The 13,736-nt window shown below is 36.1% G+C and overlaps 1 protein-coding gene across 1 annotated transcript in view; it reads right to left on the bottom strand.

Moving 5' to 3' along the window:
• Positions 1-1,548: 1,548 nt before the first annotated feature.
• CD109 (CD109 molecule) overlaps positions 1,549-13,736 on the bottom strand; it is a 141,801-nt gene continuing 129,613 nt past the window's right edge. Inside the window, exons 29-32 of the mRNA XM_012646038.1 lie at positions 11,833-11,975; positions 8,563-8,710; positions 3,619-3,721; positions 1,549-1,736 (exon numbers count right to left, since the gene is read on the bottom strand). Coding sequence (XP_012501492.1) covers positions 1,549-1,736; positions 3,619-3,721; positions 8,563-8,710; positions 11,833-11,975 — 582 coding nt within the window. The remainder of the gene's footprint in view (positions 1,737-3,618; positions 3,722-8,562; positions 8,711-11,832; positions 11,976-13,736) is intronic.

Genomic DNA, 13,736 nt, shown 5'->3' with positions numbered 1-13,736 from the left:
TATCCAAAACATCAATAAGTAATACATGAACATCCACTCCACTATGATTTCTTAAAATTCACTAAAATGAGAACATTCTTTTTAAAAGTAACTTTAAAAGATATATTTTCATACTTTTGATAGATTTATTTTTAAATAGCTGAAAATATACAGCAAACTCTTCAGAGCCCAAGGCAACTACTGTCTCCATGCCCACTTGAAAGAAATGCCATGGAGTTAAAGGAGCAAAATTAAAGCATTTCCCAGATTTAGTAGAAGATCCTTAATTTTTTTATATATCTAAATTATTTCAGTATATTTAAAAGGCAAAGTAGAAAAGGGATGAAAAGAAAGAAAGAAGGAAGAGAGAAAGAGGAGAAAAAGAAAGGGGGAAGGAAACAGATTTTGCTTTAAAATTTTCACCCAGATAAATAATATTACCCTTCAGGATACGGGGTAACCTGTATTAAAGTGCTCGGAATTCAGGAATCTTCTTAGAGATTGACAGTAAGCATCAGATATCACCAGACAGCTGGCAGTCTGACACTCAGACCCCTGAGCCTAGAAGTTCTACAGGATCCCTTGGCCAACACCCTATAATACTTTAGATCAGCAGTTGCGTCAAGATTCTCTGATCCCTGCAAACCCCAACTTCTTTCTCACACAACAGGGAGGTCAGCCTACTGCGACTTATACAGTATTTTGTTGTACTCCTGGTTCACAGTGTCTCCTGGTCTAGGCTCTTCTAGCCTAAGTCACACAAGGCACATATTCCAATGGTCTCCAACTCTCACCCTTGAAATAGAGCTAGTGCTGGAGCTGAGGACATGGGAGGGAGAGAGCACACCCAGTACCCCTCAGGGCAGTTGTCAGTACATTCCTCAACCTCTGAGCCAGTGTGCAAAGTCCAGGAAAACACATGGCCCCCTCATTCTTTTCTCCAGAAGAAAAACAGAGGGAGGGTAAAGGAAGGGGTATGTGATCAGATTTGGAGTGGAAAAAACCACTTCACTTAAAAAAAAAATCACCACCTACCATCTATAAAGAAGGAATTAATGTCCAGTTAAGAAGTATATACTGGGACCACTGGGGTTGGGGTGGGGTTGGGGTGGGGTGGGGTGAGCGGGAGGTGGGAAGGGAACAGAACCAGATCCTCCTGCTGCTTGTTTTCTCCCAGCTCCCAAGGAAATCCATCTTCAATACTAACGCAAACACTGATACATAACAATGCTTAAGAACCCAGGTTCTTTTCTTTTACAAAACAAGAAGAGTAACTATTCTAAAATAATACTTTTATTCTAGAGAAAACAAACACCTCAAAAAAAAATCCTAAAAGATTTGGAGAGGGGGAAATATATATACAACTGCAATCATTCTGACCTTCTTCCACACAAAGATCAGGTGAAGAAATCTATGCAGCTGTACATACTAGGACCTGTTGGACACCATCCCCCTCAAACCCACAGAAAGAGAAAAAACTGGTTTTCAAAACAGTCAGAAGCAATATTTGATTGTGAAAACAAAACAATCACATGTGACTTCTGGAAATGTTAGTGTTCTATGGATTCCTTAAAAAATAAATCCCAGCCAATGTTGCAAAGAGCACAGAAGCGTGAAACAGATGACAAAAATGACTGAAGAGTGATGAAGGGAGCCCGGAGTTCCATCCTCACAAGGACTGCAGCCCTGGACGTCTCTGCAAAGGTCGCAAGAGGACAGCTTCGCTTCAGAGTTGTAACTTCTCACCGCCTGTCTCCCTGTCCAAAGAGGCAGACGTCAGTTTACACATCTCCCTTGTTTAGAAACATTTACTTTGCCAAAACGGAAGAGCATTTCAATACACTCTTCTGAGTTTTCCATTCTTCACGTAATTTTATTTTTCTTTACGAGAAATAATTGAAATGCTCAAGAGGGGTCCGAACTGCTAACCAAATCCAAGAGGGAAACAGTATGTTCAGTCCAATCTATCTACCACTAGTGGTTGGTCCACGTTAAAAGAGAGCAAACAGACTGCTGCTGTACCCTGCAGTCGCAAGCACCACTCTGATCTCCTACTACAACAGGAAGAATTTGCAACTGAGGACTGTTCAACCTCCTCAAGAGTTTCTTTTAGGATGACATTTTCTATGCATTCAAATAAAATTCTAATCATTAGGACTACTGAAAAGAGACACTAACACTGGGCCTTATTAAAAAAAATACATAAATATGAAGGGAAGTCTGCCTATGCAATGCCGTGTTTCAATGTTTTAAAACATTGAGCACATGGTGTCTAAAGCTATTTATGCAATATGGGTAAAACTTATGGCACAAGCTAATATTATAAAGTACCTATAATTCTATAGTAAACTCACTATAAAACATAAATGAGTTTTGTTTTTACAATTTTTAAAAACACATTCTATTTTCAAATTTCTTCATGATTTTTCAGAGATTGTTTTCCCTACCATAAATGTGTTTCAGATTTTTAAAAATGGGTTGGTAGATTTTGATTACTCTGACCTTTCCCATATTTTCATTTTAAAATGGCCCCTCATAAATAAGTTGTTTTCCACAAAATAATTACACAGACTGAATCTTTTTCATTTCTTAATTTTTTTTAAAGTTCTCCATGCACCTAAGAAATATGGACTGGGGAATTTTGCAACTAAGTTTCCCAAAATGTCCCACAAGAACCTGGGTGTATCCTCTTCCTCAATTCCAGTAGGAGATCAAAGACAGGCAAGGTCAACTGGTTTGTTGACTGAGAAGGAGAGAGAACTGGTGCTACACCTCAGTCTTGAACACTCTCTCAGGCACTACCAACAATATAAATAAGTTTGTTTTATTTTAAAGTATAATTATCTACAAATACCTAACACATGAAAATGTTCATGCTTCTCATGCATTCTGAGACAATTCTGAGTCACCGTGTGTGATCATGAGATTTATTACAATTAGAAATATTAGCCCAGAGATCACACAACTCACAAAAAGACACTCTGTGACTGAATGTAGATCAGTCCTATTTAACTTGGGGGATATCTCAAGAAAAGCCCTCTATTTTCACATCCTAAATTCCTATCATTTTATAAAATAAGAAGTTACCAGTAAAATCAAAGAAGCTCAAGTTATTTTCAAAACAGACTATATTTTTCTCGGTATACTAAAACGAAAATCTGTTATTAAGTATAAGTTTTAGCAAAACATCAGACTCCCTCAATGAAGAAACATTTAAACCCAGTTAAACACTATTACACTGTGGATGCTGCTCATGCTCCCTCCTAAAGAACTCCCATTTTAAAACAGGAACCAGATGAAATGAGTGCTTGGAATAGAAGCAAAACCTTGGAAACTGAACATAACTGGACTTTCTATGTCAATTTTTCTTCGTAAATTGTGAGTTAAAATCCTAAAACATTATGAGCAAAAATATCACTTTTGAATATTCATTAGCTAAATGTTATCATGTGACCCTTGTAAGTTATCAATAGTCTTCATTTAAATGGAAAGCTTACCTCCTACATCCCTACCTCCTACATTTTTCCCTACCAATCTTTCACAAAAAAAATCTAATAGGTGGACACTTTGAATGAATGAATAAATGAATGAACGCCTAGCTTAACTTCTTAAGCATTAGGAACTCAAAAACACACTTACTTGGCTCATAGTAATCCACTATGGACACTGAAGCATCTTGGGTATTTGAAACTTTAAAGTTTCTCACAGCAGGAATATCAACACAAAACTGGGTTTCATTTACCTTGAAAAATACAAAAGACTCTTGAGGAAATATGTTCATGATAAATAAAGTAAAATACATTACTTGTCTTATCATTTTAGGAAACATATAACATTTAGGAAGGACTTCTATGTGCCAAGTACTGCAGTAAGTACTTCCTATGAATTATCTTATTTAATTTGTAACAACCCTCACAAGATAGGTATTGTTCTTAGTTCCATTTTGCTGATAAGGGATATTGAGAATTAGCGTTAAGTAAGCAGCAAGCCTGAGGGTGCACATTCCTGGGACCATGATGCCTCACCAGATCAGCACCCTTCTCCTGGGAATCACCCTCAGCTGATAGGAGCCATATCACCCAGTAAGTGGGGTAACTCCAAGATGCAGATAATACTCCACAAGCAATGACTGATATGGGGTACACAAGGCCAGCTTCCTTGCCTCTAGGAGAAACAGCGTTTGCCAATTTGGTAAGCAATGCTGGTTAAGGAATCAAAAATTAATAAATTACTTCAAATTTCCCACTACTTGCCAATAGCAGTAAATGAAAAGTCAAATTAATCACTCAAAAAGTACTGAACACTCAAAGTAAGAAAACCATTAACAAGAACATCAGAATACAAGACAAACTTCAAAACCAATTACATACTAAATAAAAACCTTAAATTTATTTTTCAAATTCCAAATCAGACCCACGGATTTTAAGCATTATTTAATAAAAGAAAATTCCTAAAGAGCAAAAGAATCTGAAAACTGAATGAGTTTTAACAGGGCTTTAGTCAGAATGGTTTTTGAAGTGCCAAACCAATGGAAACATTCAGGAACTAGCTTTTTTAAAGTAGATATTTAGCAATATATTTCTGATTCATACTTGGCAAAACTGTAATAAGAAACATATGTATTCCTCCCATATAACATGAAATCCTAAGAATGCTTAGAACTCAATATTGAGTCAACCTATAAGGATTATAAAGATGCTAGACAAAAAAAAAAAATAAATTTTCATGCCAGCAGTTTTGAGACATAACAAGTAGAGTCTGCAAACTGAATGACAAAGGGGACACAAACTATCAAAATCTATGGGATTCAGCAAAAGCAGCCCTAAGGGGAAAATTCATAGCCTTAAATGCCTACATCAAAAAGACAGAAGATCACAAATTAATAATCTAATGACACATCTCAAGGAACTAGAAAAGGAAGAGCAAACCAAACCTAAAGCCAGCAGAAGACAAGAAATAACTAAGCTCAGAGCAGAACTAAATGAAATCAAAAACAAAAAAACCAATACAAAGGATCAGTGAAACAAAAAGCTGGTTCTTTGAAAAGATAAACAAAATTGATAGACCTCTTGCTAGATTAACTAGGAATAGAAGAGAAAGGATCCAAATAAGCTCAATCAGAAATGAAAAAGGAGATATTACAACTGATACACAGAAATACAAAATATCATCTGTGAATACTATGGCAAACTCTATGCACATAAACTCAAAAACGTAGAGGAAATGGACAAATTCCTGGAAACATACAGTGTTCTAAGACTCAATCAGGAAGAAATAGAACTCCTGAACAGTCTAATAATGAGCAACGAGATTGAAGCAGTAACAAAAATTCTTCCAACCAAAAAAAAAAGCCTCGAACCAGATGGCATCACAGCTGAATTTTGCCAGACCTACAAAGAATTGGTACCCACACTACAGAAATTATTTCATAACATGAAGAACAAGGGAATCCTTCCCAACTCATTCTACAAAGCCAGTATCATCTTGATACCAAAGCCAGGAAAGGACACAACAAAAAAAGAAAACTACAGACCAATATCCCTTGTGAATATAGACGAAATATCCTACCAAACCAAATTCAACAGCACATAAAAAAAATAATCCATGATGATCAAGAGGGCTTCATCCTAGGGATGCAAGGATGGTTCAACATACACAAATTTATAAATGTGATTCACCACATAAACAAAAGCAAATAAAAGGCCATATTATCATCCCAACTGATGTAGAAAAAGCATTCAACAAAATTCAGCACCCTTTCATGATAAAAAACCCTCAACAAACTAGGCATAGAAGGAACATATCTCAAGATTATAAAAGCCAAATATGACAAACCCACAGCCAACATCATATTGAATGGGGAAAAGTTCAAAGCATTCTCAGTAAGAACTGAAACAAGACAAATGTGCCCACTGTCACCACTTCTATTCAACACAGTGCTAGAAGTCCTAGCCAGGGCAATCAGTAAAGAGAAAGAAATAAAGGGTATCCAAATAGGGAAAGAGGAGATCAAACTATTGCTTTTTGCTGATAATATGATCTTATATCTAGAAAACCCCTAAGATTCCACCAAGAGACTCCTGGAATTGATAAATAAATTCAGTAAAATCTCAGGTCACAAAATCAGAGTACATAAATCAGTAGCATTCCTATACACCAATAACAATCAGCCTGAGAATCAAATCAAAGTCAAACCATTTACAATAGCCACAAAGAAAATATAACACCTAGGAATATACTTAACCAAGGAGGTGAAAGATCTCTACAAAGATAACTATGAAATACTGAAGAAAGAAATCGCAGACAACAGAAACAAATAGAAAAATATATCATGCTCATGGATCAGTAGAATCAACATTGTTAAAATGTCCATACTACACAAAGTGATTTACAAATTCAATGCAATCCCCATCAAAATAACAATGTCATATTTCACAGATCTAGAAAAAAATAATTCTGCGCTTCATGTGGAACTAGAAAAGAGCCCGAAAAGCCAAAGCAATCTTAAGCAAAAAGAACAAATCTGGAGGCATCACATTAGCAGACTTCAAACCGTACTACAAGGCTACAGTAACCAAAACAGCATGACGCAAAAATAGAGAAAAAGACCAATGGAACAGAACAGAGAATCCAGATATAAAACCATCCACATACAGCCAACTGATCTTTGACAAAGCAGACAACAATATACACTGGGGAAAAGAAGATCTATTAAATAAATAGTGTTGGGAAAATTGGATGGCAACATGCAGAAGATTGAAAGAGGATTCATAGCTCTTACCACTCATAAAAATTAATTGAAGATGGATAAAAGACTTAAATACATTAAAGACTTGAAATCATAAAAATGCTCCAAGAAAATGTTGGAAAAACTTGTCTAGTATCGGCCTAGGCAAAGAATTTATGAAGAAGATCCCAATGGCAATCACAGCAATAACAAAAATAAATAAATGGGACTTGACTAAATTAAAAGGCTTCTGCACAGCAAAGGAAATAATCAACAGAGTAAATAGACAACCTACAGAATGGGAGAAAATATTCATAAGCTATACATCCAATAAAGAACTAATAACCAGGGTCTACAAAGAACTCAAGCAAATCAGCAAGGAAAAAACAAACAACCCTATTAAAAAGTAGGCAAAAGACACGAATGGAAGCTTTTCAAAACAAGATAGACAAATGGCCAATAAACATATGAAAAAATGCTCAACATCACTAATTATCAGGGAAATGTAAATTAAAACCACAGTGAGATATCACCTTGCCCCAGTTAGAATGGCTTTTATTAAAAAGTCCAAAACAATAGATGCTGGTGTGGATGCAGAGAGAAATAAACACTTATACACTGTTGGTGGGACTGCAAAGTCATACAAGCTCAATGGAAAACAGTATGGAGATTCCTCAAAGAACTAAAAGTAGACCTACCATTCAATATAGCAATCCCACTGCTGGGTATTTACCCAAAGGAAAAGAAGTCATTTTATCAAAAAGACATGGGCACTTGAATGTTTATTGCAGCACAATTCAAACTGAAAAAATGTGGAATCAACCCAAGTGCCCATCAATTCATGAGTGAATTAACAAAATGTGGTATATGTATACTATGGAATACTACTCGGCCATGAAGAAGGATGAATTAAGGCCTTTTGCAGCAATTTGGATGGAAGTGGAGACCATTATCCTAAGTGAAGTTTCTAAAGAATGGAAAAATAAACCCATGTACCCACTATTAAACGGGAACTAACTGATGAGCACACATGTGCACAGAAGGAAGTAAAATTCAGTGGAAATCAAGCAGAAGAGAGGAGAGAGGAGGAATAGACAAAAACCTACCTAACGGGTACAATGAACACTATCTGGGTGATGGGCACACTTATAACCCTGACTCAAGCATAATAAAACTGATACATGTAACCAAAAACATTTGTACCCCTGTAATATTTTGAAATTTAAAAAAAAGTAGAGTCTGGAATTCTTCACTTACCTTTCCTTCACCTATTTTATGCACCTTATTCTTGGAACAGTAGCACTCACACAGCAATGGGAAGAATACATGAAGGTTATATAATTCTGTGTCAAGACCAAACCTCTGAAAATATTCTTTTATGATTTAAGCACCTAACTTTTCAAGGGATAAATATTAACCCCTTTGAGATTTGCTAAAAGCTTTATGAAATCATTTTAAAATGTGTCATTAAAGCTTTCATCTTCAGCATTTAAACAAATATATTTAGCAATTCCCTGAGGCACAGCAATTGTCAAATTGAGATCTGGACTGAATTTTTTTAAATTATGATATAAAAATTTCTATGTATTTTATAGCTGGCATGATATAATGACTTAGCTATCAGATCGTCACCAGGCTTATCATTAACAGTGAATCTCTCTAAACTAATTTCATAGTGATGTCTTTTCAGTAGAGACAAATATATTATTGTCATGTTAAAGTTAAGCAGGGACACAAAAATCCAAAATAATAATGACTTAATGAAAACATACTTAAAGTAAGGTAGACATTTGAACATAATAAATGGTAGCTTTGTCAATAGTTACCAATATGAAACTTAACATTTTACTACTTACAGAATCTAAATAGAGATTGAGTTTTCCATGATCGTGTTCCACTTTCTTCACTGTCTCGCTTAGAGGAATTGTGTCTGAAGGCACAGTAAAGCCACTGAGTAGGTTAACTTCCATAAGAGCCATGCCACTCCTAGCAGGGCCCAAAAACCTAAATCAAAGAGGGGAGGATGAAAGAAAACCCTTTAGGAAAAACCTAAAGCTGTTAGCAAATGATCTTCATACGAAAATGAAAACTGCCAAATGTTATTCCAAATACTGTTAGAGTTCAAATAAAATTCACCATAGAGAATTTTAAAACAGGTTATCTTTTTCTTACATATGTGATATTCTTATAACTCTCAACCCTATGGGGAACGATGACATAATAATGTGTTCATTTGACAGACAGTATGAAATTCCTGTAGTGTGGCAGGCTTGTGCTCACAGGTTGTTAACAGGTATACTTATTATATATCCTTTCAACAGATAACTCTGTTTTCTAGTGGTGATTCAAACTGAGCTGCATTTTTCATTTTCTCAAAAGTTGACCACACCAAACTTTGCAGTTGAAAGCCAGGACCTGAAAAGGAGACATCCCTTGACCACTTAGTGGTAGACCCCAGCCAAGTCCTTAGCAACCTTTTCTTCATCTTGTTTTAGAAAAATGAGAACAGTAGGGAAAAGCCTTCCCTTTGTTCTCCCACATACTTGGCACATTTTGTTGTTTTCTTTGGCCACCTTGAGAGAATTATAAGCCTTGGAAAGTTTTATTACACCGCATCCTTCTCTCACCCTGTTGTACACAATGTGAGCACTAAAGGATCTGGACACCAACAACGTTTTGTTTCCTTGAAAATAAATATTTTTCTGAAATGAATAAATGGCAAGAGCTTTTCATTTGGAACAACAAGAACCCCGAGTCATTATGGAAAGAAGTTTGCCTCCAACATAAAAGGATCATAGCATTAAGTTAGTTCCTGTTGTCCTTGTAGATGGCAAAAGCATGAAGGGCTGTTAGAAAATCTTGCTTTTAGAGCAGTGAACTGTCGCCTGCCAAACACGACTGATTGAAAAGCCATACAGTACAACTGCTGACTTCAGTTGGCCCCGCAACCCAAAGCAACTAAAACCATCTGCTGAGTGATGCACTTCGCCAAAATAGATGCTACTGAAAACCAATAACTGGACTGAAACTAGAGGTGTTTGTATATGAGCAAAAATTACGGATGAGAAAAACAGCCAATAAGCTTAAATACTTAAAAGTGTGGTGCAGATTATACTGTTAGTACATCATCAAAAGTGCCTTGGTTGACCTGGTCTCTCCACCAACCAGGGGCAGAATTTGCTAAACTACCATACCGCACAGAAAGCCCTGTATGAGGTAAGGTCTTGGACCCTGTTGATAGGAATAAAGTGGCTGAAATATCAGGTAATCTTTTTATAATGTGCTGCTGAAAAAATTCACTTACATATTATTTGTGCTTCATACCAGAGTTTCCTCAGAAAACTAGTACAGCATTTAAATCCTTTTTGTAAAACCCCTCCCCTCACAGGAAAACATTTCCCTTCTTCAGGTTCTACCTACCAACCTGATTCCCAATGCTGGGTGAAGACTGGGAAGCCTGCATCCTTATGTGAACCCCTATAAAGGATGAGGCCTCTTTGTTGTCTGAATCCTGGTTCCACCGCATTTTCCTCATGTTTACTCACTTAACCTACCTAAGAGGTAAAAATCCCCGTCTCATAATTCCACGAGCCTCTTCTTCTTTGCCTTCCTCAAAACCAGAATTTTAGACTTGCTGAGGGGATTCTTTTTTATTAAAGTCTGTCTCCCCTCACAGGGCCTGTGTGTTTTTGGCTCACCACTATATTCCCATGCCTGACACTGTGCCTGGCACATGGTGCAGATTCAGACAGACAATGTTTACTGAGTGAATGAAAATAGGAATGAATAAATGAGGAAAGCAGAAATAATAATAGCACTTAATTTATAGAGTTATTGCAAGAATTAAATGAGAGGCATGTAAAAACGTGTGGTACAGTGCCTGGCATATAAGTTTGTGATTAATGTAGATTGTTACTGTTTATAATATAATACCTCTACGTTGTCATTCTGGAACAGAGGCCAACTGCAAGCTTAGCAAAGAATAATTAGAGACGTACTTTCTTCTCAGCTAAAAAGGAAGCCACTGCAGAGACTCTGATATGCCCTGCTGCTGGCTCAGAATGCCTAAGAAGGTGAGGAATGGGGCAAACATGTAACATTTTACCCCAAAATCAGGGACAAGAGAGTCCAAGGATAATACAGGTGGTAGCAGTAACGGAGGAGACTGGGTTCAGGCAATGGCTAAGACGACCGATCACCTGGGTGAACACCCAGAAATGACCCTGGAGAGCATCTGGCAGCTCAGGACCACATCAGTGGCTCCCAGTCCAACAAGTTAAGTTCTGCCAGAATGACACGGATATTCCAAAAGAGCAGACAACAGCTCCTCAACGTCATTGCATCTTTATAGTAACTCCCAGCTCAACACCAAATAATGCAGATATATGAGGATTGGTTGACAAGAAAAACATTGTAAAGCCTCTTGATTCAAGAACTTTCACATGAGTATTCTCAAACTTGTGTGTGCATCAAAATGACCAGGAAGCTGCGGCTTCACAGCGCTGCTGCTAAGTCAGGAGCCTTTCCCTTAAGACCTAACAAGAGCCTCAGATGCTCTGGATACAGACCTGGATACAGGTTTAAGAATCACATTAATAAGTGCTCCCAGAATCTTCAGCTGTAAGTGTCTAATTATCCAAGATGAGAACATTCTAAACTGGAATGTTTTCAGTGTCTCTAAAAAAAACTATTCCCTTCATTGAATTTGCATTGTTCTCATAAAGTTTGGGGTTAAAAAGCACAACAGTTAAGTTAAATATGAACCTGGAATAATTATTTCAACAGAAAGATAACTCATAACAAGAAATAATCATATATGTAGTATTAAATACGATTGATTAATTTAAAGTTTCCTAAATTAGACCTGAGTTTTATTAATTTAAATATACTGTTCTATTCAAACTTGTTATAAATAGAATGAAAACTTATAAACAATTTTTGGACACATCTAAAAAATGCTTAAATATAATTAGTAGTATTTCCAGCTTATAATCTGAAGCGTAATGCATAACTGAATTGTTTGTTACATATAATGCCTTATATTGATATAGACAACTATATATAATTTAATCTCAAATCTATTTTCTTTAAAAGAAAGAGAAGAAGAACCTAGACAGATTACTTACCTTGTGCACACACTCAAATTCACATGATTGATATCATCTTTATTATCTTTTACAGTAACATCTAAATCAAAGGCTTCTTGATTTGGGATAGATCTTCGTCTTCTAGAAGACCCAGAATCTTTCACATTATAAATAACATTGAGCTGCAATAAGTAAGTTAGCACAAATAATAAATTGGCAATAATTTCCATCCTTATGCATTCTAAATACTGTACTAGGTATTTCTCTTTGGGATAAACCCAATTAAATTTGTAATCTTCAAACTAGAAAAAAATTAATTTTACTGACAAAGTATCATTATTAACAAATATTATGAAAGTTTATAAAAATTATTTTAAAAGTTGAGAAAATTGTTAGGTAATATTCCAAAACAAGTATCATACAACACTGTAGATGACAGTAATGAGATACTGTTTTTTTCAAAGAATGTAAACATCCCCTTGAGGGAAAAACTGAAGCTACTGCCGACTTTCTTGAGAACATTTCATGGATTTCTAAGTCCTGTTGCCCAAATGGAGTCATTTTTCACAAACTGGAACCTTAGAAATTCTCAGTAAGTTGAATCAAAACAGAAACATCTAAGAGCCTTAGTTGAACATAAATCTGTTCAACTGCTAAGGATTCTTTCGATCGTATGTTTTTCAAAGATGATAAAATAAATTACAGATTTCACATCACCTGAGTCTTTTCAGCACATACTCTGTGCCCACCACTGATGTTAAAGGTGCTCTGGGGACACTGAGGTAGCCTGAGGACCAGTGTCTTTCTCAAAGGATCCTAAATCAGAAGCTTAGGAATGTACTCAAAATTTCCTGGGCCAGCCTCATCCCAGGTGGACTGGTATCTATTTAAATGTTTTATCTCATCCCCTTTTTTGATACCAAGGTTCATAAAGCTTACTATAGCTATGTAATATTGCATTTTATTTTATTTATATCTAAAACACATAACATGTACACACCCACACACACAAACACACACACACACACATCCCTACCCGAAAACTAAACATCTAGTACCCTTTGTGAATTTAAATACTTTAAAAAACCATGTCTGTAAGCCTTCACCTTTCAAATTTAAGAGTTCCAGTCCTTTTACTCTTCCACAGCCCAAACTCATGTAATACTTCAGCCCCTTGATCATCCTGGCTATCTCACTCTGGACATTAGCCCACTCTTTCTTAAACTATCGCAATTAAAATTATAGAGTATTTCTGGAGCAGTTGAAGAATGGTTTCATAAAATTGGGGGAATGGTTTCTGTTATTTTCATTACCCCTTTCCAGAGGCATGCCATTGTCCCTTTAGAGGCCAATGTCAGCAGGAAATAAACACAGACTATTAGTCTCCCAGGTCATAATTAATGCCCATTTATATCTAAGTATTAGGGTTTTCATCTGGCCCGCAGCTCAACTGTTTACTCCAAGCACTTTAAGAGATCTTGCAGTTTATTTTCAAATTTTCAAATGCAGTTTAGCATTTTATTACCCAAAAGAGGGTAATATTTACTGCAAACTCAAGAGGGTTTTTTTTGCCCTTCTTTTTCCAGAGCACTTATAAAAATACCAACTGAAGGAAATCTCAATACCCATTTCTGGTTGACCACATTTTTTGCAATTTTTTCCATCCATCATGGGAAGTGCACATTGGTCCCCACTTTTTGTTTTCTGCATTTTGAGACAGAAATGGGACTGGTGAACATTCTGACCAGTAGAGTAGGTACCACATTTACCCCTGTGTCCTTCAAACCTCAAGTAAAAATCATTCGGTTTCAGTAGTTTATCTGCATTTGGTTTATCAAAAATGAATTCCAACCCACTCGGTGATTTAAGTATATATAATTTTTCAATTTATCTAAAATATACTGTATATTTACTCTAGGAATTACTCTTTGCATTGAAAGTTT

Source organism: Propithecus coquereli, unplaced genomic scaffold (assembly GCF_000956105.1).
Source record: "Propithecus coquereli isolate 6110/MARCELLA unplaced genomic scaffold, Pcoq_1.0 Scaffold24, whole genome shotgun sequence".
Taxonomy (NCBI): Eukaryota; Metazoa; Chordata; class Mammalia; order Primates; family Indriidae; genus Propithecus; species Propithecus coquereli.
The sequence above is the reverse complement of the archived record's forward strand: the minus strand, read 5'-3'. Positions and strand labels throughout refer to the sequence as shown.